This window comes from Salvia miltiorrhiza, chromosome 4 (genome assembly GCF_028751815.1).
Source record: "Salvia miltiorrhiza cultivar Shanhuang (shh) chromosome 4, IMPLAD_Smil_shh, whole genome shotgun sequence".
NCBI lineage: Eukaryota > Viridiplantae > Streptophyta > Magnoliopsida > Lamiales > Lamiaceae > Salvia > Salvia miltiorrhiza.
Window position 1 is genome coordinate 1,451,741 of NC_080390.1, and position 16,738 is coordinate 1,468,478.

General features: G+C 35.0%; 1 protein-coding gene across 1 annotated transcript; it reads right to left on the reverse strand.

Moving 5' to 3' along the window:
- Positions 1-11,763: 11,763 nt before the first annotated feature.
- On the reverse strand, positions 11,764-16,738 carry LOC131022092 (pectin acetylesterase 12-like). Its single transcript, XM_057951486.1, has 12 exons — positions 16,046-16,738; positions 15,385-15,467; positions 14,745-14,874; positions 14,558-14,631; positions 14,379-14,465; positions 14,167-14,291; positions 14,004-14,064; positions 13,787-13,840; positions 13,614-13,691; positions 13,421-13,526; positions 13,155-13,300; positions 11,764-12,128 (listed from the first exon to the last, which is right to left on the reverse strand). Exons 1-12 carry the CDS (start codon positions 16,269-16,271, stop codon positions 12,021-12,023), a joined length of 1,278 nt encoding a protein of 425 aa, XP_057807469.1. The 5' UTR covers positions 16,272-16,738; the 3' UTR covers positions 11,764-12,020.

Consider the following 16,738-nt stretch of genomic DNA (forward strand, 5'->3'; position numbering starts at 1 on the left):
ATAGACACACACACAACGCACTCTCAAAATAATAATAGATTTAAGCAGTAAGTATTGTATTCATACCAATATTTAGATTTTCATTAGTAACCCAAATTCCATCGCAATCTTCACGTACACATGGTGGTTCATTTTCATCATTTTCATTATTTGTGTTAATAGGAGGAAACCATTTTGAGAAACTTTGGAATTGGATAGAAATGTCTCCCAAATCATCATGATTGTCCATGTCAGTAAATCGTTTGGTAGGAGTAGCAAGTACCACCGACCATGCTGGATCTTCAGGATCTTCAATATAAAACACTTGTTTGGCCTGGTCTCCTAAAATAAATGGTTCAGACTTGTATCCAATTTTGTTTAGATTGACCAAGGTGAAACCAAGGTCATCCACCCTAACACCTTTTGTTTTGTGGTCTACCCAATTGCACTTGAACAATACTACTCGAAAGTGACGGTAATCAAGCTCCCAGATTTCCTCAATTGTTCCATAGAACATCATGTCTGCTTCTATTGGATTTTTGTCCTTGGCACTAGCAACTTGCATAACATTTGCACGTATGCTAACTCCATAGTTCTGAACAACTCGTGCCTCATCACGCTTTCTTGTACGAAAAGTGACACCACCAATCAAGTAACTAGAATATTCTAGTACTTGTTTACTAGGACCAACAAATAGGCTCCTGAATTTGTCAGGCAGCTCGTTTGTTGAACTAGAATTAGTGACACTTACATGCTCACGTAGCCAACTAATAAATGATCGGTTGTGTTCGTCCTGTATCCATTTCATCCTCTTAGCATTCTTAGGAAACTTTGCTTTCAAAAATTCTTTGTGTTCCCTAAAAAAATATATTATGTTATTACCAAGTAATAATGATATGAAGAGGTAAAAGAAAGATAAGTAGATAACTTAAGTAGCTTACTCAATAAATTCATCGATATCATTGTCGTTTGTCACCACATATTGATGAGCTTGCTCCCATTCTTCATCATTGATTGTTTTCAATCTCGGCTTTGATAGAGGCCTTGTCATCCCGTGCTCTAACTTGTTTGATGGGATCCCTATGGTCTGTACGTTAGACAAATATTCGGAGCAATACTCTAAGGCCTCTTCAGCAACGTAGCACTCAGCAATACAACCTTCTGGACGATTTCGATTTCGTACATACCCCTTTAAGATTTTCATAAATCTTTCAAATGGGTACATCCATCTGTACCATACCGGACCACATAATTTGACTTCTCGCACGAGATGCACTGTCAAATGGACCATTATATCAAAAAACGAAGGAGTGAAATACTTCTCAAGCAAGCACAATGTCTGCACCAATTCTTTCTGAATTTCTTCTAACTTTGGCACATCAATCAATTTGTTGCATATCTCATTGAAGAAGAAACACAACCTAGTGATGGCAATTCTTACATGATTAGGCAAAACACCGCGAATAGCCACTGGAAGCAACTGTTGCATCAAGGTATGACAATCATGTGATTTAAGTCCACCGAGTTTCAAGTCCTTCATGGATACAAGATTACTAACATTCGAAGAATATCCTTCAGGTACTTTCATCCCAAGAAATGAAGTACAAACCTTTATCTTCTCTTCCTTGCTTAATGTATAACTTGCAGGAGGCAAAAATGTTCTTTTCCCTCTAGCAATTGGTGCTAACTCACTCCTCAAGCCCATGTCAACCAAGTCTTTTCTCGCTGCAATTCCATCCTTTGTTTTTCCTGGTATGTTTAGTAAGGTACCAATTAGACTTTCGAAAACATTTTTCTCAATGTGCATTACATCGAGAATGTGACGAATATGTAAGTGTTGCCAATACTCAAGATCAAAGAATATCGACCGCTTCTTGAAACATTCGATCTCCACAGAAGAAATTTTTTCGTCACTTTTCTTCCTCTTCTTGGACTTACTGGTACTTTTTTTTCCCATAACATAATGGTTCGCCTCCAGTTTCTTTAAGACTTCATGGCCACTCAATGGTTGTGGAGCATGCCCAAAGTCTTGTAAGCCATCAAAAGCTTTCTTTTGTCGTCGATAAGGATGGAATGCTGGTAAAAACCTTCTATGACCTGTATAACACACCTTTCTACTATGTGGCAGCCACTTAGAAGAGGTTTCATTAGCGCATATGGGACATGCCTTATATCCTTTAACACTACACCCAGACAAGTTTCCATAGGCGGGAAAATCATTAATTGTCCATAGAAGAACAACTCTGAGTGTAAATGTCTCCTCACGATATGCATCATATGCTTGGACGCCTACCTCCCACAAATCTTTCAAATCATCGATTAGAGGTGCCAAATATACATCTATATCATTTCCCGGTTGTTTGGGTCCAGAGATCAATAAGGTTAGCATCATAAATTTTCTCTTCATGCACAACCAAGGAGGAAGGTTGTACGTGACAAGTATAACTGGCCAACAACTATATTTTGAATTCATCATGCTGTGCGGGTTCATACCATCGGCTGCTAAGGCTAATCGAAGATTTCTCGCCTCTTTACCGAACTCTTTCCATTTGTTGTCCACTAATTTCCAAGCAGGTGCATCAGCTGGATGTCGAAGATAACCATCACGAATTCTATAATCGTTATGCCAAGTTAAATCCTTTGCAATTTCTTTGGTCCGAAACATTCTTCTAAACCTTGGGACCGGTGGAAAGTACCACAAAACCTTAGCTGGTACACCAACTAGGGACGTACCATTTCTACCCACTTTCCATCTTGAAGTTCCACATGTAGGACAATCAATAGAATCTATTAAATCCTTTCGATATAAAACGCAATCATTAGGACAGGCATGTAATTTCTCGTAATCTAACCCTAATGTGCTTATACTTTTCTTTGCTTCATATAAACATGATGGCATTTCATTTTGTTCAGGAAGCATGTCCTTTAGCAGACTCAGCAGATCATCAAACTTTTATCACTCCAACTGTATTTGGCCTTCAAGTTATATAGTTTCACCGTGGCAGACAACTTTGTAAATTCTTTACAGCCAAAATATAAAGATTTCTCTGCATCTTCAAGTAATTTCTGAAAGTGACTTGGATTATCTTCTAAGGAATCATATGCATCTCGAATCATTTCTATGGGCTCCTTAATAGTGCACTCTACATTACTTTCTTCTATTCTATCACTATCACATGTTGGGTGTGTAGTACTAGAATATTCTCCATGCCATATCCATTTCTTGTATGTTAGGTCAAAACCATTAGCCATCAAATGTGCCTTTACGATAACAGCTATGTTCTTACTAGTGTTAGCACATTTGGCACAGGGACATGGTATTTTGCTAGTATCTTCTACATTTTTCAATGCAAATTGCAAGAATGTTTCAACCCCTTCCTCGTACTCTGGCGATAATCTATTCATTGACATCCACGTCTTATCCATCTTATGAATGAGCTAATAAATAATCAGTACACCTAAATTAATGCATAAAAAATCTTTTAGTTATAGGGACTTTTACTAAGAGTAAACTGATCTAACACACAATAATTTTTATATCATATTACAAAAAAATATAATCTAACTCTTTAGGCCTTTACATTTATGTGAGAAATTAGGTTACAAGCATAAAAAATAGTCTACTATCATACCCAAATACAGCCATCAGATATGCACCAGACATATATTAAGAATATATATATGCAGCAGATAAGTAAAGGAAAAAAAAACTAAATAAGTCTATTAAATCGAATAGATTATTCACACTAATTCATAAAAAGTAGTCCAGTATCATACCCAAGTCCAACCATCAGATATGCACCACACATAAAAGAGAAAATATGCACCAAATAAGTAAAGGAAAACAAAAACTAAATAAGCTTATTAAATCAAATAGATTATCCACACTAATTCGACTATATATATAGTAGACCGCTTATTTTGTATTCACAACATAAAAAATCTGCAATACTTAGAGCTATGCCAAATTTATGTAAATACATATCAACCCTATTCAGCAACAACTTACAACTAAACTTGAGATTACATACCTTCCTCCAAGTCAACGTACAAGAAGTCTTCTGAAATGCTTTGTTTCTTCACCAGCTGGCCTTAAATCTTGATAGATCAGTGTACCCTGAATAAAAACGACACTTTAGACCGACCAAAAACATCATGACAGCTCATTTTCAGAAAAACATACTGTAATTTATGGCTGAATTATAGTATAACTTATGATGAATTTTTAAATTTATTCTAGTTCTAGAAATAATGGAGTTTCTACCAAGAATTTCTTCATCCATTCACACATCTTAAATCCTTAATACTTTTAATCTCAATACTCAATAAAGTTTAACATATATGAATTTTTAGCATAGCAACCATCTATAAACAGCAGTCAATCCAAATACAGATATGAAATTAGTAGGTTTCTCAGTAGATCTCAAATATCTGACTCACAAGGAGAAGCAGTGGAGAGCTGTCTGCCTCATTACAAATCAACCCACAAAAACCCAAATTCAAACAAAGATAAACGAAGAAAATTTATCCAGTGATTAACTCTAAGAAATAATAGAAACTATAAGTCTAACAACAAGATAATTAACTCTGTTCGAGGATTTCAATTGGGTTTGGGTTTGACTCTAACCACAAAGATATTTAACGAAACTATAAGTCTAATAAGAAGGATCAAATAATAGAAAAATTATAAAAAGAAAATCACCAGTACCAGGGAGAAGAATATCGGCGGCTTCTTTGTAAGCAATAGAGTATGCTTTCAGTGGTAGGAATTGATGTCGAACCCACGAGATAAGGCAATTGCGTCACTTCAGATTCTGAGATAGGGCAATGGCATCAGTTCAGATTGGGGGAGGCGATGCACGAGATGGTGCCGGCGGTCGGTCTGCTGAAATTGGGGCGACGCCGGCAGTCGTATGCTGAAATTGGGGAGGCGAAGGCAAGTTTATTTTCAGAACAGGGAGGAGGCGCGCGAGTAGATTTCTGTGAGATGGGCGAGGGTTTCGGGTGAGAAAAGATGAGGCTAGCCGGCGACGGTGAAGAAGGCGTCGACGCCGCGGTGTCCGACGGTTTTTTGCTTAGATATGGGCGGCGTCTAGGTTTTCTGTGAGATGGCGCGAGAAGAGAGTTTTGAGAAGGGAACAGAGTTTTGATGGCGCGCGATCTGCAAAATTTTCTTCAAATTCGTTTAGTATATTGAGTATATTATTAAATGAGTTGGAATTATGTTATATTGTTTTAGTGGTACTATTGGTTAAGGCATTAGATTGAAAGCCAAAGGGTATGAGTTCGACCCATGACTTTTAGATATTGGTGTTTTTTTTTTATTTTATGACATTTTTATAGTTTTTAAATTAAAAATTTAGTTTTTTTTTTTTACTTTTACATATTGGTGTTTTTTTTTAATTTTATGACATTTTTATAGTTTTTAAATTAAAAAATTGGTTTTTTTAGAAGAAAAAATTAGTATTTAAAAAGAATGACATTTTTAGCTATTTTTAAAATGACTATATTACTAAATGATCGAGTTGATATTCTTTTTAAAAATGGCATTTATAAACAATTAATTGACAATTTTTAAAAAATGCTATTTTTTTCGTCAGGTAGTTTTTTAATAAAAAAAATTGGCATTTAAAGAAAATGATAGTTTGAACTTTTTAATAATTTTTTTATATATATAATTGCCTTTATTTTAGTTTTTTAATAAAAAAATTTGGTGTCTCTAAATAACATGACGGTTCTATATTAACATACATGACGATATGCATAAGTGTCATGTATAGCAATTAATTTAACGCACATACATGACGTTTGTTTTAAATATACTTGACAGTTTATATAAAATGTCAAGAAAACGAAAATTAATGACAGTTTATTCAACGACATACATGACAATTTGATTAACTGTCATGTAGTGCATTTAAATTAACGCACATACATGACGCTTTGTAATGAATGTCATCTATAATATGAATAAACGACGCTCATACATGACGCTTGTTCTAAAAGTGTCAGCACAGCGTCATGTATAGAATACACGACACTAAATACATGACGTTTTTTTAAAAAACCGTCAAGTATTCAAAAATAGCGCTCATACATGACGCTTTTTACTTAAAACCGTCATGTATGCAGTGTCATGTATACTCAATTTTCTTGTAGTGTGGTGATTAAAATATATTATTATCAGTTATATTTAGATTGTGACCTAGATTAGAGCGAGGACAATAATTTAGTAACTATAACTAATTGGTTTATTAGGTGAGAGGAACACCATTTACCTTTCCACCTTTACTAAAAATAATAATAAAAAAAACTTTATTAATTTTTATATTTGGTCAATGCTCCCATATAACTTCCATGCCGATGTTTCATAGTAATTAAAGTAGAATTAATGCCTGAATGGTGAATATTAAAATAATCACACTATAATAAAGAATTAAATAAAGAAAAAGTCTTAATAATTATTAGGGTGCTTGCGCAATCACGCAACGTCTTAAACTCTTAATCGTGTTTTTTTTGTAGCATTCCATCTGTCTCATCTTAATATTCTCCTTCAATTAAATGAGAAGAAGAACAACAAAAAGAAGAAGAAACAAATTATGCATAATTTATATATTTTGCTAGATTCGATTTTAAATATGAGTAGGCAAGGAACCTTTGGAATAATTAAGCTGAAATGGAACACATTGAAAAATTGAAATTGCACCAGTTTATATTATGTTGGAAATTGGGTTTCAATGGCATACTACTGGTCTATGATTTTATAGTATGATCGGGACCTAATTTTTATTTTTATTTTTTTTTTCAAAATTGCATGTCACGCTTGTTAAGGTTTATATACTGCAAAATATATTTTAAAGTTGCTTAATATATTGTAAAACCTTATTTTTAATTTATTTGTTAAATTTTCTTGCAAATAGTCCAATAATCTATATGAACATATCGTGGATCGGTGATCACGGAAGATCACATGTTTATCTTTTGTAAAATAAAATCAGTCCACGATCTAAATAGAATTGGATAATTCATTGGTAAAGACTGAAGTATCTATTTAACTTTTACAAAAAAAAAAAAATTATATATAAAAACTAAGTTTGAGCTTGAAATGATAAAATTGCCCTTAAGTAGGGACCTAACAGATCGACTGGAACAATACATAGACAAGTAAATTCCTTATGTATGAATTTGAATTCCAAGGTATTCTTTAATTTCATTTTTTTAATTCTAATTAAGGAATTTCTCATTCGAAGGGAAGTAGACTACTCAAGAATTCCACATTTCATTTATGTCAAAATTGAATAACGAATTAAGAAAATCTTAATAATATTAATATATAAAAAGAAGGCTGAATCGATGAAATCTTGCTTGGTCTTCACTGGGACTTGAGTAAGGAGTAGATCTTTTTGTTTTGGGGTTTTCTAGAATTTGAAAGCGATAACCACTTTATTTAGTTGGTGTACCTACTTGAGCCGGATGAAAGGAAACTTTCACGTCCGATTTTGAAAGGGGGAGATCCTATAGGATCCTATCCTAATTTTCTTTTGCTAGGCCCATAACGAAAAAATCTACTTTCTTGCGATTATGAGTATTACTCGAATCACGAACTTTGCTCGATATGCTCGACCATTACAAATTAAGTATAACGAATATTAGTAAATGCACTAATGTTCAGCATGCTCGACTACTACAAGTCAAGAGTGCGAGCATTAGTAGTAAATGGATTAATGCTAGAATGATCGACTTTTGCGAGTCAAGCGAATATCGAGTATTAGTGGTCGACCACTACGAGTTGAGTATCTGTAGCATTAGTGCAAAATACACTAATTAATACTCAATATAAAGGTAAAAAAAATCCTAAATTATATACTCCATTATATAACATGTAGGTAAAATTTTGTATTTCAGAATAGATAGATATTACACAAAATCTCCTGTATACCAGGGTGTACCGTATACTCGGGTTGACCCGTACCCAAATCCTGACCCGCATGCTAATCCAAACCCGCATCCTAACCCAAATCGTGTAAATGTCACTATTCAGTTATACAAATGGCACTTCTTGTAATTGGTACATTCAATTATATAAATGATACAATAACATTTTAAAATGTTATAGTGTCATTTTCAACCTTATAGTGTTATTTAAAATATTATAGTGTCATTTACAATAGTATAATGTCAATTATAGGAAGTGTCATTTATATTTTTGAATAGTGTCATTTACAATGTTATAGTGTCATTTATACGCAGCGTCATTTGTATAACGGAATAGCTAGTGTCAATTACATGCATGTCATTTGTATAACCGAACAGTGTCATTTACACGATTTGGGTCAGGATCTAAATACGGGTTAATCCAATTATACGATACATCTGGGTGTACCCAAGACTAGGGATGTCAAAAAAGCCCGAAACCGACGGGTCGACCCGAATAGACCGATAAAAAAGGTGGGTTAGGGCTGAAAATTTTTAGCCCGAAAAAAATTTAGCCCGAATGGCCCGAACCGAAAATAGCCCGAGCCCGATAGGGGCGCCCGAAAACCGAGCGGGTTGGCCCGATTAACCGAGCACATTCTTAATAATTGATTTTAAAACTTTAATACTTTACTTTTTAATTTAATAATAACATTTTGATGCTTGTAGAATATGTTTTGATTTTTTTCAACGGTTAATAACAAACATCTATGATATAAAAGTCAAAGAAAGATAGTCATTTATATTAAATCTATATACATTTTTTATCGAAACAAAATTAAAGTTAGATATTATGTAAACTTATGTTAAAAAAATACTAATTTTTGTATCTAAAATAAAGCGAATTGTCTTGATTTAAAAAATACGACATATTTTTATTAAAAGAATATGATTATTTATATATATAAAAAACATATAAAAAAATAGTAAAACTTGCGGGCCCGAACGGGCCAGCCCGAAACCGAGTGGGTTAGGGCTAGGGTCGAAAAATTTTAGCCCGAAAAATAAAAAAACCGACTAGCCCGAACCGAAAATAACCCGAAACCGAATGGGCTGACCCGAAACCAAGTGGGCTGGCCCGATTGACATCCCTACCCAAGACCACCTCTAAATATTATCCATATATTGAGACAACATAACTTGACTATATGGCCGGCGGAATTATATCACCGGCCGAAGGCTAGAAATTTGTAACACATATCCTTCCATTCTCCATTTAATTAAAGAAGCAATTATTCCTTAAAATGATTAATAGAGCTTGTGAATAAAGAAGACAATGCTTCTTGAATAAGTAAACATTATATCAGATAACATTATTCATAAGATTCTCGTTATCTTTTTGTCTGATTTTTCAACTTTTAGTTTATGAATTTATGTATGGAGAAAGACCGAGAGACATTTATTCCACTAGAAAAATTTGCCAATAAAAGATTTGACTTTTTAGGGAAACAATTCATGAACAACAATTTTTAACAGGACCATGATTGGAATCAAAACTAGTTTGATTCTGTTGTCTGCTAATTAAGGGATTATTAATCTTACATAAAACTTATATAGAGCCGCCATATATGACCTGTCTGTCCACATGCATTTTCTTTAGACCACTTGTAGAGATGCTACAAATCATTCAAAATTAGGATAAAAATTAAGTTTATTTTGTTTAGATATTTGAATATTTTTGGGTGCACAGAGAAAACATATTGTTACTTATATAGAACGAAATAGGTATTCTTATTGGGTGTGTAGGTATTTTTGTTGGGTGTGGAAGCAATGATAGGTTTGGATTTTGAGAGAAGCATTAAGTAATTGCTGCTCACTTTTTTAATGTTTAGTTTTTTGGTAATTTTATTTGATGATATTACAGATAAGAGCAATGGAGTATTATTTATAGTGTGCAAGGAATGAATTTTGAAACATTTGATATTAATAGATACATGAAACTTTTAAAATACTCCGTTTATTATTTTTAATCTAACTAACCAATACTAAATATGAATTAATATTCTAAAGGTCAATATTCAAATTATCTCATTTAACACCCCCCCTCTTAATTTGTAATCTTTAATTGCTTCTTGAGCTTCTCGGATTTATCGGAGGTAACTTCTTTTGGCAGAACATTAGATGGTTCTTGAATATTTCCTTTTGCTACAAGTCAAACCTTGTGTTTTTTACACTACAAGAAAATATGTCGAACACCGACGAAATCTACGACACAAATGGATTTTCAATTCTAGAGTAAACGATGGATTTACCGACGGATTCATACCGAGAAAAATTCTCACGTAATTACCAACGGAAACACCGACGGACGACCGCTGGATCTTTAACGACGGACTCTAATCCGTCGTTAATTAATTTATTTTTAAATTATTTAAAATTTTAAATTAAAAATAACGATGAAAATTGTTCCATCGGTAGTACCGACGGACTTGATTCCGTCGTTAATCGATTTATGTTTTAATAATTTGAATTTTAAAATTAAAAATAACGACGGAAATTGTTGCCTTGTTCATTGAACTTGATTTTGAAGACCTCTTTCAGCCAATCGTTTTCTTTTCTTCGAGCAAATCAACGAATCAACGAGCTCCCAAATTTTGTTTTTCTCAATGATGGACATTTTTCTATGCACCATCTTTTTCCAATTCTTGTCCTTTGATGATTCTTCAAAGTATTCTAGTTTATTTGTAAATAAACAAAACTCACAAGATTCATAAATGTCAGTAACAGATTCATGAATAGAGTAGAAAAGAAATCTTCGGACTCTTTAGAGATATTGGCCTCTTTTTTTTCCTTTTTTTTTCCTTTTGAAACCAACAATCCTTTTATGAATGATTTGGGATTTCGCATCTTTTGCATCTGAAGTAGAAATCTTTGGTATTTCTTCTTTTGGTCTCTTTTGGGTGTTGTCACTTTTGGGCAACGCTATGTATGAGATGTTGGTTGATGGTTATCTACAGGTTGGGGGTCTGCCTAACCCCTCACCCTTAGGGTTGTTTTTTTTTTTTTTTAAGTAGAAATCTTTGGATTAATGTGGTTTGACTTCTTACAAATAAGACAATTAGATATGTTATCAGAATTTTGTGGTCCAACTGCTTTCTGAAAATCACTCAGTGCTATTGCATTCTTCTTTTTGAATTCCTTCAGCAATTTTTCATAATCTCTGTCTTCTTTGTTGAATTCTCTCCATCAATTATTTCTGATAATTTCATGGACTCAAAGATTGTTGTCATTTAGCTGCACCCCTAGTCGTAGTACTCTGCTTCAAAATTGGAACTTGGCTTGATGAGGGTAAACAAAAGGATGATAGATTTGTTGCCATTATGTTGTAGGGGTTGGGCTAAAATGGCCATTGATACCAAATTTGTTGAGTGTGGAAGCAATGGTAGGTTTGGATTTTGAAAGAAGAATTGAGTAGCTACTGCTCAATCTTTTAATATTTAGTATTTTGATGATTTTACTTGGATGATATTACAAATGAGAGCAACAATATTTATAGTGTGCAATGGATAAATATCCGAGACATTTGATATTAACAGATATATGACACTTTTAAGATACCAACGACCCGCGCCTAGAACCACTTTGACCCGAGCCCATACCTGTGCCCAAACGCACTCCCTAGCCCTGACCCGACCCGTCTCACCTATACATGTGATCTCACAGGAGAATTTGTGTTTTAAATATTAAAGTGCATGCGATATGTAGAATGCCAAAATCAAACTCATATATTGTAGGCAAAAATTTAAGCATTTAAGTTGCTAAGCTTCACAAACAAGTGCAATCAAGCCAAGCTGACTTGCATCATCATCATCATCATAATAATAATATAAGTAATTAAAAAAAAATGTTGAGACTACAAATCTTGATATCCATTTGTTTCTCATAGCTACAATACATATGGGAGTTGAGATCACTATAATTGGTAGACCTTTTCCTTTACTTTTTCAACTCAGACATCGTCTTATTGGCTTTGAATGAGTATATTCTCAAATATGAATGGGACTTGAGATCACTATATCATATGTAAAAAAAAATGTAAAAAGGAGAATCACATATCACATCGTTTTTCAATGGAATTGGAGGTTTTGACAACTTCTATCACATGGATAGGGGCAGTCAATCGACTTCACATTTGCTCTATTGAAATACCAATCCCCAACAGATTTCGCAATCGCCTGCATATCACAATAATAAACACACTTATAGCTTCTTTAATTTCAAGACCAACCAACTTAAGATAATTATAGAACTCACGAAGCCACGGACAAACTAATCCGATCATCGTTATTTACTTTTCCGACAGCAAGCTATTTTTGTCTTGCAAGTAGATTGATTGAGACATTAATTAGGGTAATTTAGTCGATTTGGGCATAAACACAGTAGTTTTATAAAGGTGGGCATTTTTTTATGTACTACTTAACAAAAGCGGGCATTTTTTACTTTTACGTACTCTTGTTATTTCACACCGACCACGGCTGAAACAACTTCCATATAGGCCAACCATTGATGCTAAGGGTGTGTTTTTTTGTCTTTTGTTTTGAAAGTGGGTAAAAACTACCATTACCCCTAGTATTTTTTCATCTTAGGTTGTGTTCTTTTTTGTTGTAAATTTAGTATGGGAAAAATGAGGGATAAATAAAATGTCAGCCTTTAAATTCTTATTTTCTTTTTCCTCATTTCCTACAAAATAGAATTTGACCTTTATTCATTCATCATTTTCACTACAAATGAGGAATTAGTAAAAGTTAAATTCTATATTTTGTAGGAAATGAGGGAAAAGAAAGGAAAAATTTAGATGGTGAAATTTTGTTTATCCTTCATTTTTCCATAATCAATTTACAACCAAAGAGAACGCACCCTCAGATAACATGAAAAAAAAAAAAAAAAAAAAGTTGGACCACTAGAATATATTCTGCTTTCCTTATCTCTGATTTTTTTCATGATAAATTTTCAATCAAAAAGAACACACCTAACTACACTAGTAACAAGTATATATTTTGAAGTTTGGATACAAGAAGAGTTGTAGAATTAATTGAATTGGTTCAGTATTCAGCTAGAGTTATTCAAGGAAAAGTAGGCACAAGTTAGGGATATGGAAAAAAGAAGCATGAAAAACAACATAAGCCTACTTTATATTCATTACTTTTCAAGAATTCAAAGCCAGCAATTCAGTTGCAGAAGAGAAACATCAAAGAAAATACCTTGTTTCCGATTCTAGGAGAGTTATTTCCGAACCACGTATCCTGCCTCTCGGATTGACAGTGAGCAAAACAAGAATTCAAGAAGATCCCACTTTGTCTTGATGCTGCAAACCCTTTTATCTGGTTCAGTATATGAGTCCTAAAACCTGCTCCGGACGTAAGTAGATACGTGTCGTGGTGTCAGACGAGCTCCAAAGATTATAAAACAAACGACTAATCCTCAAAAGTAAACGCCCCCCTAAGCAAACGTAGAGCAGAACTAGCACCTTGCAAGAATCGGATCTGTGAAGCTGAGCATTGGCCGATATTGTTTCTGCAGAGACGCCAGTTGCCGTGAGGATCAGCTGATGGAGGAGCCAAGCTTTCTTGGATCTTAACACAGAAAGAAAAACAAAAAAGGGGCGTCACATTTTATATGTGCAGTAGTTTTAAAGCTTTCTTGAATCATCCATTGCTTACCTGCCATGCATCATAGGCAGCATTTAGAATGAAGAGAGGGGTTCTTATGCTCTCTATTATATTCTGAGGAAAGAAGCACTGCAGGGAAGAAAGCATACACAGCAAGGGATTAAATTCACTACTCATTTCATGAATTCAACGCGACAGCAAAATAAGTCGAGCAAGAGGCTTACTGAGGTTGGATCGTGGTGGTTGGTACACGTGCCTGGTAGAGTCGGCTTAGCACCCTGTTTCGTTGCAAGAGATTAGTTGGTACATTCACTCGAAGATGAAGAAATCATGTATGCGATGTAAATCACAATATAGGCAAAGTAAGATCACTGCATTGAAAAGTAACACCCCTTTTGCAGAGTCAAGTTATGAAGAGTTGTTTTGGTAGAAAAATAATACCTGCAAGTTGACAACACCACTGAAGAAATTCCTCAAAGTGTGTCGACCAGAAACATCCGGGCTGCAGAAAACGGAATATGTTGCGAAAGAAGACTTAGATATAGGCGTGCGTAGATCTATTAAGTGTCGTAAAAGGGTGCAAGTAAAAGGAATTGGAAGTTACGCGTCCATAAACAAGCCACCATCACTCAGGCACTTCACTTTGGTGCTTCCTGGAAATAAGCCTCTAAATCTGTCGCAGTGCAGGATAACGGCTAGACCACCGGCAGAACAACCAGCCAGAAGTACCTGAAGCAGAAGAGCGTCGTTGAGAGAGAGACAATGCCACAAGAAAGCAACTGAAAATTAGCAACTTCATCGAGCAGTCGTGGTTACTTGGTTGGCATTGCGCATCCCCATGGACATCAGCTCGTCCATCGCAGCTTGATAGATGCGTTGCCCTCTAAACTGCAATCCTGCAGCCTAAATAAGACATGTTTAAAATCAAAATGGTTGAGATTTTGTGCATAATCACTGTGAGAAGTAACTATAGATGATGTTTTGGTATACCATACCCTATTCTCCCCCTGCCCTGAAAACGAGGCTCCATCACAGTAACGTATCTTTACACGATTCCAGTTATAAAAATCTGCGTGGTGGACATCACATAACAGAAGCTATCACGCGAAGTAGGGGAAGAGTTACAGATTTTACGCGTTAATGTAGTTGACGAATCAGCTCAAGCTTTAACCATGTTTGTACCTGGATTTTCCCAAGCCTTATCGCTAAGTATCCCAGTAAACGCAATCTGCCTTTCAAAGTAGTTTGATGACCCTCTGCGTGTCTTCTTGCGATAAACGCACGTTCTAATATTGTTACACCACCCTCCTCCCTGCAGCGAATGTCAAAATACGAAACAGTAATAAAAACCAGCTTATCTAGAGAAGCAACGCTACGTATGCAATCAACTTCAACAAAAGGAATACGAATTTAACTACTTAGATATACCTAAATCCGACTGATGGTTCAGTTTTTCAAGAAATACGAAACATCTAAGTCACCAAAGAAACTAAAACTATTCACTGATCAAATCCTATTGAGTCTGGCTCGTTTGTAGTGATCATTTATCAAAGAACGACTAGTTATCAAATGATTGAACAAACGGGGACTTAAAACAGCAGCAACTTTTCTTCTGGAAGTAGATCAATCTAAGTACCTAACTAGATCACACAAGCTTACTTAACAAATTCTCAACTTCAATTGATTTCAGAGATATATGAATCAAGTAGAGATTTCCCCTTATGACAACAACAACATGACCAAGAGAATCAATTTCGATTGAGGCAAAAGACAACACCACCAAAACGAAACAAAAAATGCAGCATTTGTTACAGTTACAAACCTCCAAGTTAACAAGCCAACTATTTGCCCCGCTCCCAAATCCACGATGAAAGTGATAACCGGGTAAGGTTCCATCTAGACACACTGCAAAGTCGTTCGAGAAAGAAAGGTGTTAGTTTAGAAGCCTCCAGTTTTTGGATCCACATCTTGCACATCAAAATAGATTTGTTTACACTGAGTTCTTTGCTTAGCAAATCATACAGAAATCTACTGTTCTTGCCTCCTAAAAGAACTAGCAGAATCTACTGCCCAAAAACACATTTTCAGCCCCAAAATTTAGAAAAGATTTCTCATTTATGACATTCAATAACAGCCCAACTTTCACACCAAATCAGTAATTGAAATGCCACTCTCAAAGTAAGCATAAATGTGTGACTAGGAAAACATTTCATCACCAAAGGCTTTACCAAGAAATCCCAGATTTTAGAACACACACCACACACACTAAACGGCATTTTCACATTACAATAAATAAATATCTCACACATTCATCCACAGATATATGAGATCGATGCCCCCCAAAATATGGAAAAGATTTCTCATTCTTGAGATGAAGAATAAATTTAGCAACCCAACTTTCTCACCAAATCAGTAATTAAAATGCCCAGATTCTAGAACACACACACACACACACACACACACACACACAGAGAGAGAGAGACCAGCTCCTTTAGCAGCAGCTCCATGGATAAGAGTGAGAGGCACCATGAGAGCATTGGGAGGAGCAGCAGCATCAGATATTCCATACACAGATTCCAAATAAGACAGAGATTCCAACAGCGACACATTCCCGCTGAAAACCTCTCGAGCTTCAAAGCCTGCAACTCCCCATTTGCAGAGAGAAATCGCAGCAGCAATCACAAACCAGAAGCCGGTCGAGCTCTCCATCACCTCGATTAGAAAGAAGGAGAAGGAGAAGAAGAAGACGACAAAGCAGCATTAATACACATGAACAATCCTCAACATGTCATTGTCCAAGATGTCGTTTTTACAAGGTAAGTGAATGTGATGCGAAAATATATGTATTTTTTGTATGTGGGTTTTTTCTGGTAAATATTTTCAAGAGCGGGAATCCGCGCTGGCTTGCCAAAATCCGTGTAAACGAATCTGGGTTTTGTAGGTGTGAAAATTGACATTGCTGTTTTCTCGGACTGCCGACTTATGCTTTTTTCGTTGTCATTAATTTTGTCCATGTCTTTTTTTTTTTTTTACATATATACTTCTTGGAAGATTTGCAGATCTAAGGCATAGAGCGTCTTCTTGTGTGTGTGTGTGTGTGTTTTTTTTGGCAGTGGACAGTTGGATTGAGTCTTGCAACTACTTTTGCGTTTCATTACAAAGATTTCATTAGTATT